Source organism: Ursus maritimus, unplaced genomic scaffold (assembly GCF_017311325.1).
Source record: "Ursus maritimus isolate PB19 unplaced genomic scaffold, ASM1731132v1 scaffold_6, whole genome shotgun sequence".
In the NCBI taxonomy this organism is placed as follows: domain Eukaryota; kingdom Metazoa; phylum Chordata; class Mammalia; order Carnivora; family Ursidae; genus Ursus; species Ursus maritimus.
The window spans coordinates 5,042,621-5,066,242 of record NW_024426774.1 but is presented as its reverse complement, the minus strand read 5'-3'; the positions used below and the strand labels follow the sequence as shown (position 1 = coordinate 5,066,242).

The following is a 23,622-nucleotide window of genomic DNA, read 5'->3' as shown; positions in this document are numbered from 1 at the left end:
CAGGCGCCCCTTTTTATTATTTTTTTTATTAAAGATTTTGTTTCCTTGAGAGAAAGAGCAAGAGAGAGCCTGAGCTGGGGGCGGGGCAGAAGGAGAAGGTGAGGCAGACTCCCCGCTGAGCAGGGAGCCCGATGTGAGGCTTGATCCAGGACCCTGGGATCATGACCTGAGCTGAAGGCAGATGCTTAACCAGCTGAGCCACCCAGACGCCCCTTCCTTTGGTCTTTAAAAATAAAATAGAAATGGAGCACCTGGCTGACTCAGTCGGAAGAGGGAGCAACTCTTGATCTCGGGGTCATGAGTTCGAGCTTTACGCTGGGTGTAGAGATTATTAAAAAATAATCTATACATAAATAGATATGCAGGAAAACATAAATATCTATGTTTCAACACTATGAAAATACGTAAGATGAATACCTAAAGACAGATTGAGGATAAATGTTATTATGTGCCTGTGCGTTCTGACTGTGATCTGAAAGGGGCCCCGAGGCGAGCGGGTTCTGTCCTCAGCCAGCACAGGCCAGTCATACGTGCATTCTTTGACTTTCATACAAACTGTCAGTGCGGGCCCACGTAGGAAGGATGCCAGGGCAGAGCTTCCATGCGGTGTCATGCATGAGTAATGCCTCTGAAGAGGTGACCGTATCTCTCTCCAGGCTGTGGCTCTCTGCTAGATGGAGATACGGAGGGATAGCAAGGTCCTCATCTGTATCCGATTAGAAGGCTTCTGTTGACCCAGAAGACAGGTGAAAGGTGAGGCAGAGAGAGGCAGATGCCAGCCCTGATCCTGAGCCTTCAGTCTTGGCCCTGTTCCAACTTTCATTTTCATGAAGAAGAAAATCGAAACTCGAGCTCAGCTGAGAGTTAGAGGTGTGTCCATCCTGCCTGTGTGATAGGCTGTCCCCAGCACATATAAACTGAATCCCCAGGTTCAGTGCAGCCTCAGGGCACCTGGCCACCATGTGGATGCTCATGCCCGTCGCCTTTGCTGGAAAGCTGCTGAGTGCTTTCAGGAAGCCCCTGAGCTCTCTATGGGGCAGCGTGGTCCTCTGGTTCTTCTGGCTCAGGTCAGCACTCTGGCTGGCAAGGGGCAAGGGCACCCAGCCGCCACTGCAGCGGGGCCGGGGAGAACTGCAGGAGAGCAGAGGGGAGGAGGAGGGCGCGGACCAGCCCACCACCCCCACCAGCGTCAACTACCACTTCACCCGCCAGTGCAACTACAAGTGTGGCTTCTGCTTCCACACGGCCAAGACGTCCTTTGTGCTGCCCCTGGCTGAGGCCAAGCGAGGGCTACGGCTGCTGCAGGAAGCCGGTGAGTCCCCAGTCCCAGGAGGGAATCAGGGCGCAGCTGCCGGCAGGGGGCAGCCACAGGTGGGAGAGCTCCCGCAGATTTTGGGATGCTCCCCATCCCATCTCGTGAGGGAGTATTAGGGTAAATTTGGGGTGGATGCCTAGGCCTTTGGAACCAGGGTTGGCTGGTGCAGACAGTAAGGGATGCAAACCCATCCCTCCTAGAGCTCCAAGGGAGCAGAAGTCTGTGCACCTGCCAGGCTCCCCGTGCTCCCAGCATGTGCCAGGAGGCAGGTTGGGAAGTTGTGCCACTTTCTGAGTTTGTCCAAAGCCCTGATAGATTCGGGCTTTCCAGAAATAATTAATGAGGCAAGTTGAAAACAAAGACAAAAACTTCGACTTAAGAGCTACAATGTTTGAAGGGCACCTGGGTGGCTCGGTCAGTTAAGCGTCTGACTCTTGGTTTCAGCTCAGGTCATGATCTCAGGGTTGTGAGATCAAGCCCCACGTCAGGCTCCACACTTGGGGAGGGGGGTCTTCTTGAGATTCTCTCTCTCCCTCTTGCTCTGTCCCTGCCCTCTCCTGCCTCTCTAAATCTAAAAAAAAAAAAAAAAAAAAAAAAAAGAACTACAATGTTTGAGTCTTTTACTTTGAATCATGTATGTGCTCCTAACGAGAAACTTTAAAGAAGTTACTATTAGTTACTGCTAAATAGAAGAAACTATTTACAATACAAATATGGCAGTGACTTTGCTCTCAAGATTTCCTTGCCGAACTTCATCACATTAGTACAGCGAAGGCATCTCAGAGAGCGCCCAGCCTGGCTAATCTGAAGGCAACATCTTCCACTCCAGACCTGTTCTTCCTTCTCACCTTGTCTTCCTGTCTTTCCTCCAGCCCCAGCTAAGCTAGTAACTTAGCAGCCTTGCCAACTCTTTCTCAATTTGCTTAACTTTTTTTTAATGGAAGTAGAACATACATGCACAAAGTTGCACACATCCTGAGGGGTTAGCTGGACGAATTTCACAAAGTAACCACACCCATGTAAACAGCACCGAGATCCTGGAAGAGAACATGACAGCATCCAGAAGCATCTCCTTCCAGCCACTGCCCTGCCCCTGCCAGGGTAACCATGAGTTTGTCTTCTAACAGATAATAGTTTTTGCCTGCTTTTGTACTTTATATAACGAAATTATACCATTTGCGCTGCACTGGATCTGACTTATTTTGTTCTCCATTATGTTTGCTCAATCATCCACAGCTGTTCATCCAAGTACAGCCCACCTCACTGTTCCCAGTGGGCTCAGGGTCTCCCCATTTCTCACCTGGATTGCTGCAGTTCGTATCATTGTCTCTGCTGTCCCCACTGGGACATCAAGTTCCTCCGCCACAATGCCTCCAGTGCCCTGTGCTGCAGACACATCGTGTTACACCCATTCTCCCCCAACACCAGCATAAATCGAGCCTGTGATCATGCTGTCCTCTCTTTCTGGAATGCCCTCTCTCCTTCATTTGTGATCCCTTGGTGCCTGTTACAAATGTGTATTATAACACTTTTTTTTTAAAGATTTTATTATTTATTTATTTGAGAGACAGAGAAAGCATGAGCAGGGGGAAGGGTGGAGGGAGAAGCAGGCTTCCCACAGAGCAGGGAGCCCAACATGGGGCTGGATCCCAGGACCCTGGGATCATGACCTGAGCCAAAGGCAGACTCTCAACTGACTGAGCCACCCAGGTGCTCTTATTATAGCACTTTTTAAATTATACCATTATGTTTTGTTTTGTTGTTTTGTTTTTAATATCTGGGCCCCCAAAGAGTTTGAGTTCCAAGGTAGAATTTTAGCATTCTGCGTGTCTTTGTGCCTAGCAGGATATCTAGAACATGAAAGGGGGCTGATAAATGTTTTTGGAGAGATGGATTAATAGATGAATGAACGAATGAAGAGAGGTCTGGTGTTGTGGGAAGACCTTAGACTCTGGACTCACAAGGCCAGGGTTAGAGTTCTTGCCCCAACACTTGTAAGACTTGTCAAGGCATTTAACTTTTCTGAGTAGCAGTTTAACAATCTTTAAAATGTAGATAATCAAGGTAATGCCTATACCGGGTGCCTGAGTGGCTCAGTGGGTTCAGCTCAGGTCATGATCCCAGGGTCCTGAGATCGAGTCCCGCATCTGGCTCCCTGCTCAGCGGGGAGTCTGCTGCTCCCCTTGTTTGTGCTGCTCTCTCTCTCTCTCACTCTCATTCTAGCTCTATTTCAAATAAATAAATGAAATCTTAAAAAAAAAAAAATAACGCCTATACCAACCTCAAAAAATTGCGATCTGGCACAAATAAGTGAATACTCAGGTGTTTTTAAATAGAGTATAAACTATTATGGTTATGATTAATACTTTTATATAATGATTTCTCAGTTTTAAGTAAATAAAGTCAAAGTTAATTAAAAATGATCAAGGTATAACATAGGTCATATGTGAGTTTCTGGCTATAAGTGAGATTTCTGGCTAATAAACGAAAATCTATTTTGGTGATGATTAAAAATATAAAGCTAAATGTAAATTATATTTAAAATGTACTACTCGGGCGGAAGATGCTTCTACAGTATATTATTTACTTCTCTCGCTTTTACAGAGAAGACTGAATAGAATTTAGCCACTGCGAGCGTCAGTTATTGATCTGTGCTGTAATGCGATCGCTCCTTGTATGTTAACATCGCTGTGAAGTAATTGTTGATTGCCTAAGATCTTAACTACGCACCTACATCCCGTTCCTCCAGCTTTCGGTTCCTTTCATCCCCTCTACTTCTTCCCCTCAAACTCATCAAGGGCCGCTGGCCAATACACTGTCTCACCCTCTCCAGTTTATCTGACCCCATTTCACCACACCTGTGGGAATAATGATGTTTCCAATGAACGATGACCACCGTCACGCAGGCAGGCTCCCAGCACGTTGGATTTCAATAGTGAGATGATGGAGTTGATCACTGTCCAGTCATAGACACATCTGAGAGAGGAAGACGGTGTTGGAAAGAATAGCAGATGTCATTTGGTCTGTCATAAAGCAGGGCTGTTCCGGGCGAGCCGGCATGAAGGGCAACCCCACTGACCAACATGGAAGGCTGTGGAGCTTGGGTATCCATCCTAGCTCCATTTTTTCCCCTAGTCTTACGGTCTCAAATAAATCATTGAACCCTCCTGAGCTTCAATTCCTGCAACTAAAAACCAGGATAATAACTCCTTCCTTGCTGAATGAGTATAAGGATGAACGCTTGCCTGAACCCTGTTACCTTGGGTGAGGTATGGGGAGGCCAGATGCAGATCAGGAGAGAAAAATTGGGAAGCATTGTGTAATTTGTATTACGCGTATTACATATTACCGTTCCTGCGGCAGGGTACCGCTCACCGCACAGGAAGTCCTGGGTGGAAGCTGGAAGGGACTGAAGTAACCCCGTCGTTGTGGTTTTCACAGGAAGGAGCTGATAGGGAGACAAAGCCAGCTGCGCATGGGCTGGTTTGAACAATCGCAGCGAGCTCTGGGCACGGGGGCTGCCCCGGTTGTCCGAGCCCCTGCCCTGGGACACAGAGGGCAGAGGATAGTGGCCCAGGGAGAGAGGGTCTCGTCGATCAGGTGCTTGCGGTGTGGAGTTCCCTGGTTGCTCAAGCAGCGGACCTGACCAGCCTTGAGCCAGGACCTCGCCGCTGAGCCAGGACGGCATTTTAAAAGCTGTGCTACAGTGAATTTGCACAAATTAAATTTCCAAGCACAGGATTCGTTTTTAGTAGGTACAAAGTTTGTTGGACAGACATTAACAAATAACGTTCTCAGGGAATTTCATGATGTAATGTGCTGCTATTTGGCCCTTAATATGTTCCCCCAGCCCTCTCTGCTCGTCTGGCTGGTGCTTCTAATTACTGTGCTCTATGACCAAACCTGTTTGCTGCTCTTACTCGTCTCATGCGTCCTCCTCTGGTCTCACACGTGCTTCCATTTCTGCGCTATGTCACCCCGGGTCCTTTCCTCACCATGCTCGGAAACGCAGTGGTGTCGGGGCCTGTGCCCTCAGCGCCCTCAAAGTCCAGTGGAGCAGATGTTTTGAACCTCACTAGTGGAGCCAGGTGCTTACTGATTACGGGTTCATTCTGGAAATGACCCACTCTGATGCAGCCACTAGCACAGAGCATCGAATAAAGACTCAGCCAACTGAGTTGAACTGAACTGAATTAAAAATGAACTCCCCGATGATAATATCACCGTACACATTCTAAATGTCAAGATCATCTGGACCTTCTAGTTAATGTCCCCATTCCCTCCAATCTTTCCTTCGCTCCACTAAAATTCCGGTAGCATCACTGAAAGCAGGGGAACAAAACCACAAATCAACACATGGTTGTTGGAACTGATTGATGGCACGTGGACGTCTTCAGCATGTGGCTGCAGGACAGTGGCTGCCTGAGTTCACCAGACTACCCCGTGGAATGCAGAGCATTTCAGAGACAGAACCATCCAATCATGCAAGTACAGCATTGATCAAAAAGGAGGGGGTAAGGCAGGAGCGAGACTACAGGTCGAAGGCAGATTCACAGCTGCCTCCACCACGAGGAGAGCCCCTCCCCAAGTCCTGTGGATGACAGAAGGAATATTTTCAGAAGGATCTGGACCACCGAGGCTGTGCTCAGCCACTCCAGGTGGAGCAGGGAGAAGAAATGCACCATACTTGAGACCAGAGTGTAAGAGTCGGCCTGGGGGGGCAGAGCCCATGTTCCGGGGCGCAGGCAGCCAGGGGATATGGCCTAGCAGGAAATGAAGAGTCTTCTCCGGCAGAACAGAATGGCCCAGAGGAAAGACCAAGGCTCCCAGCATGTGGGGCATAATCCATTTCTCTGTCGCTGTATAGGGATTTCTTCCTCAATCACGGAAATTCCCTTCTGCTCTTTTATGCATCACTCAAATAAGAAAGGACAAATAGAAACACTGAAATAAAAGGCGGGTGCCAGAACAAATAAGCAAAGAGAATATAGAAAACCTTCAAAACATCTGTAACTGATAATCCCAGAGAGATGAGAGAAAATTTACATGTAAGAAATAGCAATGCATTAAGAAAACAGGATGTGGGAGAGTCTGGGGAATGGAAACTGGGATTTCTAAAATTAGATTTTTAATAGACTAAAAGATAAGGTCTTGGGAAAATGGGACGCAGGAGACAGAGCAGGAAGGTCTGGTGGTTACAAGCCCGATAGCCAGCAGACCAGCAGTGGGACCTCCAGAGAGACAAGCACATTGGAGAAGAGGTAGGAGTTCTCAAACAAATAGTAGGAGAAACTTCCTGTCCCAGAAGGAGCTGTATTTTTCAACCAAGGACCCTTACGTGAACAATGAATAGAGACAGATTCCGCTAAAGCACATAACCTTGCATTTGGGGACACTGGAAAGAAAGCTTCTGGAAGGGAAAAAGCCAGGCACTTAAAAGGGGTTATAAATCCCAGTGTAATCAGGCTTCTGAACAATAATATTAAAACCTAGAAGACAGTAAATGATGCCCTTAAAATTCCGAGTGCAAAGTGACTTCACCCAGAATACTATACCTGGTCAAAGTAATGATCACAGATGCATTTGGAAACATATTAAGTTCGCATCTTGATTCATATTTTGCATTTTTTCAGGAAACTACTAAAGGCTTTTTGAAAACAAGGGAGTTCACCAAGAGAAGAAAGGGCAGGAATTCCAGGCCAAGAGGCTTCCAGCATGTGGGAGAGGGAAGGGGCTCCCCCAGTGCTGCACTGTCTCAGTCTGAGAGTCCCCAAGCAAGAGCATTCCGGAGGGGGTGGAGGGGGTTTTCTGCATATCTCTGTGTTGTCTCATCCATCCGTGGAAGCAATTCCCTACATTAAAGTGCATCTATTTTATTTTTTAATTTTTTTAAAGATTTTATTTATTTATTAGAGAGAGAGCAGGAGCAGGGAGGTGGGGTAGAGAGAGAAGCAGGCTCCCTGCTCAGCAGGGAGCCGGATACTTGATCCCAGGACCCTGAGATCATGACCTGAGCCAAAGGTAGACGCTTAACCGACAGAGCCACCCAGGTGCCCTAAAGTGCATCTATTTTAAAGCAGGGGAGAAGGTTAGGCCCTGGGTTCTGTATATGCTTATCCGCCCCCTGCCCCCCGCTGCCGAATGCCGTGGGGAGCATGGGGAGCCAGGGTTGGGGGGAGGGTGGGGGCTGGGGATAATCTCTTCATTTTTTGTTACTTTGAGAAAACATTACTTTTGTCATTACAATAATAAGGGGTGTTTGTGCAGTGGAGAAAAAACAGAAGGAAAGATTCATGTTCTGCCTCTCCCAGGGATGGAGAAGATCAACTTTTCAGGAGGAGAGCCGTTTATTCACGACCGGGGCGAGTACCTGGGCAAGCTGGTGCGGTTCTGTAAAGAGGAACTGGGGCTGCCCAGCGTGAGTATCGTGAGCAACGGGAGCCTCATCCGCGAGCGCTGGTTCCAGAACTACGGTGAGCTTCCTGGCATCACGCTGCCTTCACCGCTGCTGCAGTGATTGTTGGGGGGGGGGGCGGGCGGGGCAGGAAAAGGGGGCCCCGGAAAAGACACCTAACTGGAATCCCTTTGCAAGCCATGCACACATTAGGACGCTTTCATTCTGCGGGGCTCTCTACTTAGAGCCCTATACTTGTTGACGAACAGGTGTGGCAAGACAGGTAACAGAAAATGTTAGCACAACTATGTTATGCATCCCAGTTCAGCAGGTGCTGAGGCCTGTGGCTTTAGCTTAGCCGCTAGCAGGGACACTGACACGGTTCTGCAACCCCCACCTTGCTGCTTGCTACTAATGTTTAATATTTAAATATTAAAGGAACTATCACTTTATTAGTCTCATAAATGAAGCAATTGGACTAAAACAGCCTTTCCCACCTTTGGCCACATATTTGGCTGCTGAAGAAAGTTAAGTAAAGTATCTGGGTGGGTACTGAATCCCAGACTAATTATATCAGAACCTCGAGGTGTGTCACAGACCAACTTGGGGGGCCCCAAGGGATTCTACTCTACGGCCAGGATGGCGAACCACGAATCCTCAGACCGTGGAGCTCCTTTTTAGCTGAGTTTCCATGGATGTGATATCCCTAGAGCAGTGCCCGGAACTTAGGGAGCCGTGGGAAATATTAGCTGTTATTACCATTGTCATTTTAGGAGACAGTGGTAACTCTTAGAGAGCTATTTTCTTTTTTTTTTTTTTTTAAGATTTTATTTATTTATTCGACAGAGATAGAGACAGCCAGCAAGAGAGGGAACACAAGCAGGGGGAGTGGGAGAGGAAGAAGCAGGCTCATAGCGGAGGAGCCCGACGTGGGGCTCGATCCCACAACGCCGGGACCACGCCCTGAGCCGAAGGCAGACGCTTAACCGCTGTGCCACCCAGGCGCCCCTGAGCGCTATTCTCTGTTCTCACGTTGCATGAGCTCTCGGAGCCTTGACATCACTGCAGGAGGGCTTGCGTTTACGTGCATTTACTCTCTGTTGAGGCTGCTCACGGGAAGTCTCTGACCACATACCCTTCCCAGGATGGTGATGAGATGGGCATGGGGACGGGAGACTGGATGAGGGCAGGGCAGCCCATCTGACTGGTGAAGCAGGAAGACAAAGTCAAAAGTCTCTGGGGAAGGTAAATCGGGCAAGACCAAAAGATGATGTGTGAGAACCAAAACGTCTGCGAAGGGAGTCACTTAGTGAAACAGGGTCAGAAGCTTCCATGTAAACTCTGGGAACCAGATTCATGGAGGCAAGAAAGGGCTAGGGAACGGTGTGAGCAGGGGAGAACCGGTCGGCTTGTTGGCGATGTCCCCGAGCCATGCTCGCCCTCCAGCACTGGCTCTCTGTGCGTGCCCAGTGAGGTACCAAGAGTGGGTTCCGCGGGATCACTGCCTCCAGGGTCGGAAGCTCAAGTGCGCGCGTGGGAGAGGCCGTGTGAATGAGTGAACTTGGAGGTGCAGAAGAAAAACCCGCTTCAGTCATAGCCAATAAGCAAGTGTGCGGCCATGAAGAAAGGGAAGCAGCACACCCTGTTCGTGGTGGACACACAGACAGCTAGTGAGTCATGAGCTTCCAACGACATTTCTCCTCTGCGGGAATGTAGGGTTAGAGTTGCCATATTCAGAAATCTACGTTCTATGTTAAATCTCCCAATTAAATATTTGCAAATACTTTGAAATCTTATTAGGTGTCATGAGGGAAAAACAACAGCAATGTTTATGTATAACTGCGTGGTCAGTAAGCCTCCGATTTCCCACCTCCAGTTTAAAGGACCGGGGGTAAGTCAGTGTGCTTGCGTGGACCAAGAGAGCCTTCGGGGAGCAACCACTGTCTCTCTAAGTTTGGCAGGTTTCTAGGAGCGCTCACAAGACTCAGTAGCCAGTTAGACTCATGGCTAAGGTTCATCGGAGCAAAGGAGACGGCACAGAAACAGCAGGGGACAGGCGTCACTGCGGTCCAGAGAGGTCAGACGCAGGCTTCTGAGTCCTTCCCTTCCAGGACGTGCTTTCTCTCTTGCAGTGAACTATAAGGATATGTCTGGAATGTTTTTGCCTAGGAATACTCATGGGAGTCTTAGGGTCTGAGGCTTTTATGCAGGGCTGGTCACTTAGGCACACACTGCTGGGCGCCCGTCCATGGAAACCGAAACTCAGGACTCCCGAAAACAAAACCAAGTACATCACAAATCTTCTTCAATAGTCCCAGCAGCTCGTGACAAGCTGATTTAACATGACCATTGCTCCAGACATAGACACGTCATCAATGGGAGACATGTAGAACATTCTGGTGGTCATACACACAGGGATTCGCCAAAACCCCATCATAGTTCCATGCGCTTCCAGAGACTTGCGAGGACTCAGCGAACAGATCTGCTGTGCTAACTCTCTCTTCACAAGGGCTCTTACAAGACAGTCTGAGAGCAGGAGGAGAGGATATCATGGTCACAGAGCAGAAGCTGGAGAGGGGGCAGAATCAAGCCATTGACAGATTCTCAGCTGACTTGGAAACCAACTGAGGCTTTAATATAAGCAATAGGGCTCTATTTTAGTTTGGAACTTTGCTTTTGTTTGGGTTAGAGACCACTCACTCAGTTAGTTCCTCTTCTCAAAACGATAAGCCGTCAGGAATTTATTTGAGATCGGTGTTCAGAACATCTTGGGTTGTTTCAGGTGATGGTCGGTTGCTTACTCTGGCTTCAGCTTGTGCTGGATGCATTGAGCCTATCACATAACTAGAGGACAAGTGCTTGCCCTTGGAGAAACTAGAGACTAGTTAGTATGACTAATTAATTATTAATCTGATTAATAGATTGCAACTCACGGTTCAGAGTTCCGGACAATCGATCACATCAGTCTTCCTCCAATTTGTACTGAGAAGTGGTGGGGTGCACATGAGGATAAGAGCAAATTTGCCCCCACATTGAACTTAAAATCTCTCTGATTAAGACAGCAGGTAATAGTTGCTTAAAGGTCTTGGACCCCCAAGCTTCTATCATTAGAGAGTAGTTTTAAGAATCAATTTTGCGGGGGCGCCTGGGTGGCACAGCGGTTAAGCGTCTGCCTTCGGCTCAGGGCGTGATCCCGGCGATCTGGGATCAAGCCCCACATCAGGCTCTTCTGCTGTGAGCCTGCTTCTTCCTCTCCCACTCCCCCTGCTTGTGTTCCCTCTCGCTGGCTGTCTCTATCTCTGTCGAATAAATAAATAAAATCTTTAAAAAAAAAAAAAAAGAATCAATTTTGCGGTCAATTCTGCAAAGTCACAGTAGCGAGGGAAACCCAAACTTGGTCCACTTGGAGGATGTGGCCAGCGAATAGAGGGCGCGGTACCACATGTCTGTGCTTAAGAGGTACGTAGATCATCCGAGGAAATGAAAAGGGTGCAGAGGAGAAATTAATGGTACAGAACCCAATGGAAGAGAGACCAAAACAAAGATAATCATCACCGACATCTTCTGTGCTCCGGTCTCAAAACAAAGCTCTAAATATGTGGCCGTGCGGGGAGGGGCTTTTACACTCTGCTCCTCCCCCAAACCCCTTTATGTTGGTGTCACAGCACCCAACGCCCTTGTATCTGACACACCACAGCCACAGCGTCTCTACAAACGTGTAGTTGGTGAATTCAATATAGAACGATGTTCAGAAGAAGCCAAAGAGCTTGGCAGAAATGTTGAGGTTCTTCTGCAGAGCAGTGTTCTGTATGTGATAAGCAGAAGGGACTACCAAACCTGTGACTGCCCGTGGATCCCAACTAGTCACTGCCCCAGAAGTGACATACTAATGAAGGACCTCAGTTAAATATACCCGTAAACGCTCACGCACACACAAGTGCCATTTTACGATGGTCAGATGGGAGTATCTCCATCACCTCATGATGTGTGTATTTTTTTCCAAGATTATTTTTAAAAGTCCCAAGTATAATTCCCATTTCTGTGAGTGTTGCAGGTACGAGAAAAAGTCTTCTTTTAGCATTAAAACTTAGATACAAGCAAGATGGGTTTTATCATAAAGAGATACAAATGGCCTAAAAGCTTTGGTCGTTGAATGGAAAAGCTTAAAGGTGCTCACTTTCCCTCAGGTGAATATCTGGACATCCTCGCCATCTCCTGTGACAGCTTTGATGAGCAAGTCAATGTCCTCATCGGCCGAGGTCAAGGAAAGAAGAACCATGTGGAAAATCTTCAGAAACTCAGGGCGTGGTGTCGAGAATATAGAGTGGCCTTCAAGATAAATTCTGTCATTAATCGATTCAATGTGGACGAGGATATGAGGGAACAGATTAAAGCCCTGAACCCTGTCCGCTGGAAAGTAAGTACCGTGTCCCTTTTGCTGACTTTAATTCAGAAAATGTTTGGGAGAGACTTGTGACACTGAAACCCGAAATGTGCGGGTGAGAGAGGACTCTGGATTGGCCGAGCCAGCCGGGAAACCGGGTCCTTGGCCCTTCTTCCAGCTCTCTTAAACTGTAAACTACTTACACTCCCTTTGCCTCAGTCTCCCCTTCTAGAAACTAGAACTGATTCCCTTCTGGAGTATTGGGAGGATAAAGGTCAAAAGATATAGTCAGGGGCGCCTGGCGGGCTCAGTCAGTGGAGCGTGAGTTTCTTGATCTTGGGTGTGAGTTTGAGTCCCACGTTGGGTGTGGAGATTGCTTAAAAATAAAATCTTAAAAAAAGAAAAAAAGATACAGTCAGTGCTTGGAGGTGGTTCTGAAAAATATGCCCACAGAAAACCTAACCTGTATGTATTTATCAAATATAATAAGACTGGATTTCTTCTTAAAACTCTTGGCTTATTCATAAATGGACATATGTTCTTCATAAATTCTGTTAATGTATTTTTCATTGAATTATTAGAAGATATTGGACAACACTATCCCCAGGCTGTGGCAAAGTTTATTAACGATCTGTGCTTTAGGACCAACCCCTCTATCAGCTACTGAAAAGTCTCAAGTTCAGTCTCAAGGTACATTTATGGCACCCATGATGTGCACGCTTGGAAATAACAGTAAATTATTCCTACCCCTGGCTGTTCTTCAGAATCAACTCAGGGAACTGTTTAAAAAGCAGTTTCCTGGACCTGTACCCCCTGCCCAGAAGGAACGGGAGGGGAGCTAAAGAAAGAAGAACGGGGGGGAGGAACGGGAGCTGTGGTCCAGGAAGGGGGACGGACAAGGGCCAGAGGCTAGGCTCTAGGTTCTTAGACTTTCCTTCTAGAACCATCTGCCTGTCACTTTCCTTTTCCCTGATCCCCCATCTCTGCTTCACTTCTGCAGTTACTGTCTTCCTCATTATCCTGTTTTCAGCTTCTCTCTATATGAATATACATTTTTCCCTCCTGGCTTTGGTTTGCAAGGGGCTCCTCATGGCTACTTTATGTCAGAGCTTTCTTCTCCAGTCCCATCACTCCCACTGTGGCTCCCACTTGCGGATTCACTTCAGAACTGCCTGGTCAAAATCCTGGGTTTTCGGGGCGGGGGGGCAGGTGAGCTACTGCCTGTTTGGAAAGCAGTTTTCGCCTCAGATCACAGGCGTCTGCAGGCTGCAAACTGATGAAAATCTGCCCCCGGGTCAGGTGCCTGGCCCCCCAGGCTGCCTCCTCCCTGGGAGGGCCTGGCCTCGCGGGCCGTCAACAGTCCACCAGCACTGAACCTGTGTGGGCCGGAAGGGCCCTCGTGGTATCAACGGAGGGCTTTCCTGTCACCCGGAGGCTTGCTCTAGTGACAACAGAGCTGGCCCCCCCAACCTTGCCCAGCCAATCCCGCCACCCTCCCCCCGTCTTGCTTCTCAAGCTCCATTTGAGCTGGTGGATTCTGGAACCAAAGCCCATATGTGTCTTCACCCATGTGATATTCAAGTCAGCTTGGGCTTCCAACCTGGGGGGACACCTTCTGTGACACCCCTGCCAGGCCTCTCTCCTCACCCTGAGCCTGGACTGGGCTTGGGTGCTGTGGGGACAACGATGAGGGGTGTCCCCTCCCTAGAAACTCACAGCCTACTGAGCAAGACAACCGTGAAAGCAAATAGTAAAACTACCTTGTGACCAGGGTCTGTGGGGACCAGGGAGCACAGAGGAAGGCGGTGGGAACAGAGTGAGCAAAGAAGGCAATGGTTAGGGAATTGTACAATTAATTCTAAGCAGACGAAAATGTTAATTAAACACTATATATAATCCCCCCCCCCCCATGAAAACCCCACAGACCCGGGCCCGGTGCTGGCTCTGTGTTTGACCAGCTGCCGTCTCGTCCCACCTGGAGCGGGTCCCTGGGACAGTTTTTCCTTCTCAGATGATGGTATTTCTTACGGGGGAATAATGCATTCACACACACACGCACAGACACACACACGCACAGACACACGCACACATTTATTTAAAGGAACGTTGAAAGACTATTCATGGCTTTGGAAACCGTCCTTGTGTATTAACTGAAAAATAAACCACAGAGTCAAGAGGCCTTAATAAGGACACATTGAAGTGAGCAGAAACAGCATTTTGGAAATACTCGTTTCTTGGTTTGGGCATCACAACCGATTTATTTTCTTGTTGCTGTGTACAGTCCCTACCGCCTGCACTGAACAGCTGTCACTCGGTGGTCTGAAAAATTAGATTATCAGATTAGATCAAACAGACACTAGAGCAGTTTTATGTTTTCGGACAGTTGGTACTTCCCGACTTTGAGGGCCCCGGGGCAATGTCTTTCTAGACTGTTCCTGAGTCAGAGGAGTCTTCTTTGCTTAGAAGAGATGACCTGGGTCTCGGGGAATGAGGTTCAGGGTAAAAATGGGGGGAGGCTCTTCGCAAAGCAAACACCGTCTTTGTTTCCAGGTCTTCCAGTGCCTCCTGATTGAGGGGGAGAATTCTGGAGACGACGCTCTGCGGGAAGCACAACAGTTCGTCATCAGCGATGAAGAGTTTGAAGGGTTCTTAGACCGCCACAAAGAGGTGTCCTGTTTGGTGCCCGAGTCTAACCAGAAGGTTGTATGAAGCAAACACTGCTGGGTTCATCATCACGCCTCGAGACTGATTCCAAACACGAGCTCTAGCCCAGAGGGATCCACACACTGATCCTTGAGAGGGTTCAGCAAGCGGGACGGGAGGGGTGCAGTCACCTCCCAGCGGTGTGGCCTCTGAAAGAGCTTCAGCTGCCCTTCCCCCTCCCCATCTTTGGACCCTGCGTCCGTACTGTTCCCACAATGGGAGCTGTTCCAAGGACACGGCCTTGAGCAGGGATAGCTTCCTATAGGGGGATAGGCACACCTTCCAGCTACCTACAGAAGGTATAACTAGTTACAGGTGATGAAGGTCACATTAAAATCTTCAGGGGAGCTCCCGGGGAATAGCATTAAAGCTTTACACATTGAAAAAGGGGGAAATTCAGGGTAGGGTGGGGACAGCCATTGGGAATATGGAATAAAGAACAGGGCTCTCCCACAGCTTGAGGAAATGGGGCAACTAGCCTGGGGATTTCATTGTCAGAGACACTGCCAGAGTGCCATTTGTCCCTTCCAGCATGGGGCAGAGAGCCCAGCCTGCTGGCATCTGCTGAAATCTGAAGGGACACAGACAGACACCCCTGGAGATGTATGTCAGGTGGGGCTGGGGGCACCGTCAGGTGGGTCGCCTTGTAAGGGACATACCCAGAGCCACTCAAGGCACGTAAGAAGTGTAGACTCCTGAAGTCAGAAAGCTATGAGACAGACTGTTGAGCGCGCGTACTGAAAAATGCACTTGAAACTAAATTTGTATTTAATTTCTCATTTTCAGATGAAAGATTCCTACTTGATTCTGGATGAGTATGTAAGTATTTGTAGTGGATTATAAAATTTGGAAACTTTTAAATAAAAAGAATTTTAAAAATTAAAAATTAAGCCGCAATGCCAGAGTTGAGCTATAATGAGCATAACCGGTCCCAATTTCTCTTCTGAGCCAGGATTTCATGTTTTTATTGTCACTGATTAGCATTCGTACTTTAGAGCCCTTCCTGCCCTGGGTCGGTTCCAAGCTAAGCACGTGGGCAGGACTTCGCTTGAACCTGGTCCCCGTATTTGCACCAACCCCAGGCGATGGATTCACGGGTATCACCTTGAATCTGACATTGCAAAAGCAGAGTCCTCTGTCGTGCTGTCTCGGGCTGGGAGTTCCCGGGCAGTGGGGACCCAGGGTGCTTTGGAGGAAGGTCCTATCCCACTTCACATGACCTTTAATAGCTCCGATCCTGCCAGCTTGTCCCTGACTGATAAGTCTTAGCTTCGGTGAGAAGCCGTTGCAGCCCCCCTCCCAAAGCCACTGATAGTATTGCTACCCCTCTACCTTGCAAAGAAAAAAGAAAATCTACCCCTTCTCAAATTCGAAAAACAAATCACTTTTTTCTTTCCTTTGTCTTTTTTTGGGAGAGGAGGGGGCTAGATTCATAAACCTTTGCCAGTAGTTCAGATACAGGATGAAGAAGTCCATTCAAAGACCTGCTTCTAAGAAATGAGCTCCAGGGCGCCTGGGTGGCTAGGTCGGTTAAGCACCTGCCTTTGGCTTAGGTCATGATCCCAGGGTCCTGGGATTGGACCCCGTGGCGGGCTCCCTGAACCACAGGGGTCTGCTTCTCCCTCTCCCTCTGAGTGCATGCACGCTCTCTCTCAAATAAATAAATAAAATTTTGAAAGAAAAGAAAAGAAAAGAAAGAAAGAAAGAGAGAGAGAGAGAGAGAGAAAGAGAGAAAGAGAGAAAGAGAGAAAGAGAGAAAGAAAGAAAGAAAGAAAGAAAGAAAGAAAGAAAGAAAGAAAGAAAGAAAGAGGAAAGGGAAAAGAAGAGGAACAGGAAGAGGAAGAGGAAAGGAGCTCCACCAAGAACAATGGCTTTAATGTGTTTGGCTTTGGTGTTTTGAGAAATACTTATTTTGACTTTTGGTATTTTACTGTTTTCAAGTTAATCAGTGATGCTTCACAACCACTTTGATGTTTCCCAGTAGGGAGCATCCGTTGCCGAGTGTAAGGGGACAGGTGAGGGCACTGACGTTCAGCGTGTGGGCTCAAGGTAGAGAGGAAAAGTCAAACAATTTGTTTTTATTTTTGTCTTTTTAAGTTTTTAATTTGAGAGAGAGAGAGCATGCAAGGACGGGGACCGAGGGGGAGGGGCAGAGGAAGAGGGAGAGAGAGAATCTTAAGTGGGGCTTAATCTCATGACCCTGAGATCATGACCTGAACCAAAATCTAGAGTTGGATGCTTAATTGACTGACCCCCCCCAGCACCCCAGGTTTTGTTTTTGGAGACTCATGATTGGCTGGGGATTTTGACCGAGACTCCCCAACAGACTCTGTGGTCTCCACACAGTTGCCACAAACATAGTAGAGCCAAAATTTGCTTTTACTACTTTAAGAACATTCTGATGCAACAAGTATTACTACAAGATGCTTGGTGACATGGTCGGTCAGGAGAAGCGTGAAGACCCCATTGCTACCTGTAAGGTGTTTAATTTAGGATGAAAACTGGGACCCTTGACAGGGCATATACGAGTCTTCTTGGCCTGGTTGCCTGCCTGCCTTTGTACTTCCTTTCTGAGGCCTCTCTTTCCCTTTCTCGAAAGAAGTTATTAATTTTATGCCTATATATTTATGCACAAGCTGCTTTCACTCCAGCAATATCATCTACCTGCAGTTTCCCAAAGACACCATCCTGTGTCATGTGTCTGTGCTTTCACAACGCTGTTTTCTCCAGCTTACAATTTCTGAACGTTACCCCTCCCCCACGGAGGGACATGCACCTGCTGTGCATCTCATTCAGTTTGTCTCGCACTTAATTGATCCAACGTGCTTATGTTGGTTAAAGTGAGCTACTTGAATAGAGAAAGGGTCTTCAAGGAGGTCAGCATCCTTGGTATGGTATCTGGCCCACAGCCTTCAATAAGTATTTGTTGAAGTAACTGCACTATCAAAAAATCACTCTGGATTAATCCCCAAAATTGAGTTTCATGGAATAAATTATACAAAAATATCCCCATTCTGTCTCGAATTTCCTAGATGCGCTTCCTGAATTGCCAGAATGGGCGGAAGGACCCTTCCAAGTCGATCCTGGATGTTGGAGTAGAAGAAGCCATAAAATTCAGTGGATTTGATGAAAAGATGTTTCTGAAGCGAGGAGGGAAATACGTATGGAGCAAGGCAGATCTGAAGCTGGACTGGTAGAGCTGAAAATGGAGCCTTCAGCCCACCTGTGGGGACTCTTGCTCAGGCTCAAGGTGTGGCAACTTCCACCAGCGGCACGTCCCGTTGGCGTTTTGTAATGGCCCCAGATCTGATTTTCTGTTCCACAAGCTATCCGATTATCTGTGGTAACTGAACGCACAAATCACTTGGGTAATTGAAATCCACAGATAATGCAGAACCATTAACTTTAGTTAATTTGCTTATTTAAGATCTAATTTTTTTGAGCAGTGTTTTCTGTGACTCCTGTGTTCCCCCATTTTGATGTTATTTTTCCAGTCCTTTCATTTGACAGAGTTGGGGTTTTTTTCTGCTAAATATTGAGATGCCAATTTTCACACCTAGAGCAATTACAAAATCTCTCCCCTAATTACTCTGCTTGTTCCAATGCTTTTCCCTGTCTGCCTTTCTACCACTGAAGTCTTGGACTCTTGACCCAGGAGTCTGGAAATAGTCAGCAGGTGTTTCCAAGAGTAGGAAATGATCATCTCATCAGTTTTCAGTAAGTACCTAGAAGGAGATCATTCGTCTGCCCGTGCTCTGCACGACCCCTGGCCCTTGCTGACTATTCCATGAACATAGGCTGCTTTCCTTTCTCTTCCAAGTGTCTCAGCAAAACAAACAAACCCTTTACATTTCATGACAGAGTTGACACAGGGTCCGTGTTTGGGTTGCTCTATGAACCTGTTACTCCTACCACCTGAGTCTGCCTAGCAACAACACCTGAGTTCATTTGAACAGACGGTTGTCCCCACATCTCTGAGAAATGACACCTTATGGCTCAGATGGTTAAGCCTTGGGCTCAGGTCATGCTCTCCAGTTCCTGGGATGGAGCCCTGCATCTGGCTCCCTCCTCAGCGGGGAGTATGCTTCTCCCTCTGCCTGCTGCTCCCCCTGCCTGTGTTCTCTCTGTCTCTCTGTCTCTCTCTGTCTCTCTCTCTCTCTCAAGTGAATTTAAAAAAAAAAATCTTAAAAAGAAACGACACCTTACACCTTACAGATCAGCCAGATGAGTTAGGAAAAAACACTGGGCTGGTATGTGGGAAAGAAGGTGTGGAAGCGTCTAGAATGTACCTGGATTTTGCGTAAATGAAGCCATGGCACAATATAATGAATCTCAACTAACTCTGAATCACTTGCAATAAGGATATAATCTGGGTCAATAGGAGAAGATTCTGTGCCTTCCTTTTCTAGCTTCTTTCGGAAAATGTCACCTAAACTGGGTGTCAGAGAACAAAGTCCCCTCCTTATGGAAATATCACATGCAGTTTGTTTATGTAATTTAGACAGTATCTCATTGCCTGGAGAACAATAATTTCCTATCATTGTTTCAGAAAAGCAAAATCATGGAAAATTTTTTTGCCCAAGCATTAAAAAAATTTTAATCCAGCTGCCATGCCGGTGTTGGTCACTAGGTGGCATTAAATGTTGCTTGAGTCCATTAAGCAGCCACACAGAAATTCCATTTAATCCAGTTTCCAGACTTAGTGGTTTTGAAAGTTTGGTTTTTGTAATTTTTTTTTCCTCAGAAAAGATATTTCTACTTCAGATTTTAAGTCACTGTAATTCAACTAAAATATTTTTGTGTCCCATCTCAAACAGGGTAACATAAATGGTAAAATAAATATATAAACAAAATTTAAAAATTAATTAATTTTAAAAACAGGATGGGTTGTCATGCATCTTCCATTTTATTTTGTCTTATATTTTAAGAGAAAAATGAATTAGGAAACGTTTTTCCTGTGTGCGTTTTGACCATCGTTGAGCTAGGATGACTTTAATATAATCAGTATAAACATAAAAGGTGTTTTTTCTTTTTAATGTAACGTGAGCGCACTTTGCTGATCTCCACATTATTCATCAAGAGCAAGTTCAGCAAAGAAAGATCATGGATGTGGAAGCACTGACGACGTTGTCCAGTAGACAGCAGGGCTCAATCATTATTATTTGACACAAAATCTAGATGGGAAGCCCACATCCTCTGAGTTGGAATGAATTTCTCTCAAATTCACTCAAATTCAAAATGCCAGGAATTATATAACTCTTTCCCCAAAGGGAATTCTAAAGCATAACAAAACAAAACAACTGCACCTGAGAAATACGCATTTTAAATGTTTTTCCAACTGCGCTCCCTGCCCTGTCAGGATTTGCAATGTTTAAAATATCTAAATGTTTCTTTTTCTTAAGGGGAAGAACTGAGGACATATAGCATTAGAGTAAAATTCAAATTTGGATTACATAATATTTTGCTTTAGTTTTTCAATTTTAAATAGGAATTTTCAGTTTTGTGAGACATTCTTTTTTATTGAGAAGACAGTCGGAGGGCACTCATCACGGTGCACACTGAGCAGTGGACAGAGTGGTGGGTCACTCAGTTGTACACCTGAAACTAAGACAACACTTTTTGTTACCTGGAATTAAAAAAAAAAAAAAAATGAATGAAAAAGAAAGGAAAATATCAAATGGTAATTTATCTGAGGTGTCTCAATGTAAGTGTCGAGGGCAAAGGTTTTGCAGTGCTTTGAAGTATTGCTAATGTTTACATTGTGAATAGAATAGAATATGAATAGAATTTTGCCTTAAACCTAGGAAGATCAGACATTAGTAATAGCATATTGGCTTAAAAAGCATACATCATCCCTGTCATTTAGTGATAAAGGACATGAAAGTTGCCTATTTTAAGTCTGAAGATGGTTGAGATCACCCCGCTGAGTCATCTGGAATGTGGTCCTGCTCCATCTCCAGGCCTTCGGAGTCTAGTTGTCGGGTTGGTAGGAAGAGCCATGATGCTAAAAGCAGCGAACACAGTCTCAGTGAGGCTCCATCAGGCAATAATTCATCTTGTTGGCTGTCCTCTTGTTGAAAGACTTTAATCAGCTCTTATTAGGGGGAGACTGACCATGCTGTAAGAGATTTTAAGGCTTTGTCGTGAGTGTATATAGGTTTCAATTTGGGGGAAAAATATATTTTCTTATCAGTCTGATGTATTGTAAGATGTTGTATTAAAATATATTTTGTACAGTGCCTTCTCTCAGTGGGTCAATGTAATGAAGCCTCTCCTTGGTGTGTATTTAAAGTAATTGTGTGTTTTTACAAACTGCCATTGCTAAAGGCAAGTACAATTTAAAAATCAACAAGGTTAATCAATAATTAATAAGCACATTTAGGCAACCCAATCGGCAACAAGGTAGAGTGGAGATGAGTCACTGGGGAAAACGCCCTTTGTATTCTAAAATGAAAGCCAGCGCTTCGGGGAGCAGGTGTCCCAAACCCGATGGTGTCAGGGACAGCACCGGCCTCCGCACCAGTGCTCCTAGCTCCGCGCTCTGAGTGTGAGCTGGTCAGCCGTCCAAGGAGCAGCAGGTGCCTTGCACTGGAGTCCAAGGAGGTGCAGAGCTCACCTCTAGCACCCAGTTCCTAGCTGTCGGTTGAGTTCCTGAGCCCTTCCTTGCCTGCATCCACCCGCCCTGCAAGGGCACCTCCAACGGGGGCCCAGCAAGCCCCTCCCCTGCCCGCCAGCACTTCTGCCTCCACCCTCCCAGCCCTCCTGTAACTGGTTTATTTCTTCACTCAGGGCATCTCAGCTCGTCCCTTTCTGATTCTGCTCTCAATTCTAGGCCGTTAGAGCCAAGGGCTCTGCATTCCTGGCCGCAGTGTCTACCTCGTGCCCTCCAGACTTGGACTGGTCCTCCTTGGCCATGCAGCATTCTCTCAGACATGCCCCTGCACCCGACCGCTGGTTAGGGCACTCAGCTCTTCGGGAGAGGTGTGGCTTCACTACCCACATCCTCCTGGGCGCCAACGCTGGGCTCCAGCCCTAGAGAACAGGGGTCAGATCCAGGGCCTTGAAGACAGTGAAGGAGTCTCAAGGAGGCAGCTTGAGTCCTTGATAATTGTGTCTGGGCCACATTTGGGGTGCACAACTCCACGTCAAGCCCCTGCTGCTAAGGGCCCTACCCAGTCGGGGAAAGAAAGGGTGAATCACACAGAAAAGCTGCATGGCAAGTCCAACTCAGATGCTATTGAGATGGGCTTGAAAAATCAGACTTTAACATTGTTTTCCATGATTCTAAAAATAATCCATATTTGAAGTATATGTGAAAAACAGAGGAAAGCAAAATGAAGAAAATAAAAATTATCCATAATTGTATCACGCAGAGGTAACTGCCAATTTACTTCACATCTTTCTGGTCAGGCATATTTTTTAATAGAATTGAGTTCATTCTCAATTTTATTTCCCACATAAAATCTTCTGAAGGTTTTTAAAGCCAATTAGCATTCTTATACTTTAATGAGAACAGCCAGTTCCTCACAATTCACACTAAAAGATGAGAAGACATTCAATGTCCTTCTAAAAACCACAGCTGGTTTGAAAAAAATCACCTGCTTTGGTTTTTGAGTTGCTTACACATTTGTTGATGAATGTGAATATATCTCATGTTCTGGGAATTCACTTTATCCAGAAAAAATATAATAATAATAATAATAATAATAATATAAAGCTTCTCTGTGCAAGCTCATTCCTGGAGGATCTGGGAAACGGCCCAAAAATAATTTATATTTTCATTCAGCGCCCTCTTGACTTGGCCCTGTCTGGGTCTGGTCCCAGTTCGGTACGTGAGGTTTCTCTCTACCACCGAGCAATTCTCCAGGACCAGTCGGTGCCCCACAATTCACCTCCACTCTGATATATGTGCCTGAGATAGCGGTGGGTGCTCGGGGTAAGGGTTCAGTCCACAGGACTGCCCCCCACGCCCGTCCTCAGATGACACTCTCAAGCCCAGGGCATCACCTGTGCTTCAGACCTGTAGATCAGCGGTTCCCACAACCCCTCCTCAGGTTCAATTAATTCGCTAGAGTGGCTCACTGAACTCAGAGAGACATTTTACTTTCTAGATCCCTGGTTTATTTTAAGAGGATAGAATTCAGGAACAGCCAGAGGAAGAGATGGGTAGGGCCAGGTATGGGGAAAGGGTGAGGAACTCCCATGCCAGCTCCAGGCACACCGATCTCCCCAAATCTCTAAGTCTTCCCCAACCTGGAAGCTCTCTGAATCCCATCCTTTTGGGTTTTTATGGAGGACTCGTTACAGAGGTATAGTTGATGAAATCACTGGCCATTGGTGATTGAAAATCTCCAGCCCCTCTTCCCTCCCAGAGGTCTGGGGGTAGGAATGCCAAGTTCCAACCTTCAGATTGCAGGGTTGTCTCCCTTGGCAACCAGCCAGCATCCTGAGGGCTTTTCCCAAGTCACCTTATTAACATAACAAAATCCACTTTTATTGCTCTCACCACTTAGGAAATTCCAAGGGTTTCAGGAGTTCTGTGCCAGGAAGTGGAACAAAGACCAAGTGCACATCTCTTATTATAAATCACAGTATCACACCCTGAGACCCCCTTAGCTCCTTGACTGAATAGACTGACCTCTAATCAGTGTTCTCTCTTGGGGTTTGGGTTGTAACCAACTTCCTGAGAACTCTTTCATGCAAGGAAGTAGTTACTGAGGAGTCAGAAAACCAGAGAATTTGTGAAGTTGGAGCCATGTCTTTTCAGGAGGGATGACTTATTGCTCCTTACCTCGTAAGTCAGAGATGTCACGTTTTCCAGGAAGC

At 46.7% G+C, this 23,622-nt stretch overlaps 1 protein-coding gene across 1 annotated transcript; it reads left to right on the top strand.

Annotated features, from left to right (window-relative positions):
- The first annotated feature begins 343 nt into the window (after positions 1–343).
- RSAD2 (radical S-adenosyl methionine domain containing 2) lies at positions 344–21,035 on the top strand. The gene is made up of 6 exons (XM_040622853.1): positions 344–1,312; positions 7,627–7,788; positions 11,897–12,126; positions 14,644–14,793; positions 15,583–15,615; positions 17,829–21,035. The coding sequence occupies exons 1-6, from the start codon at positions 961–963 to the stop codon at positions 17,991–17,993; spliced, it is 1,092 nt and encodes a 363-aa protein (XP_040478787.1). The 5' UTR covers positions 344–960; the 3' UTR covers positions 17,994–21,035.
- The last annotated feature ends 2,587 nt before the right edge of the window (positions 21,036–23,622 follow it).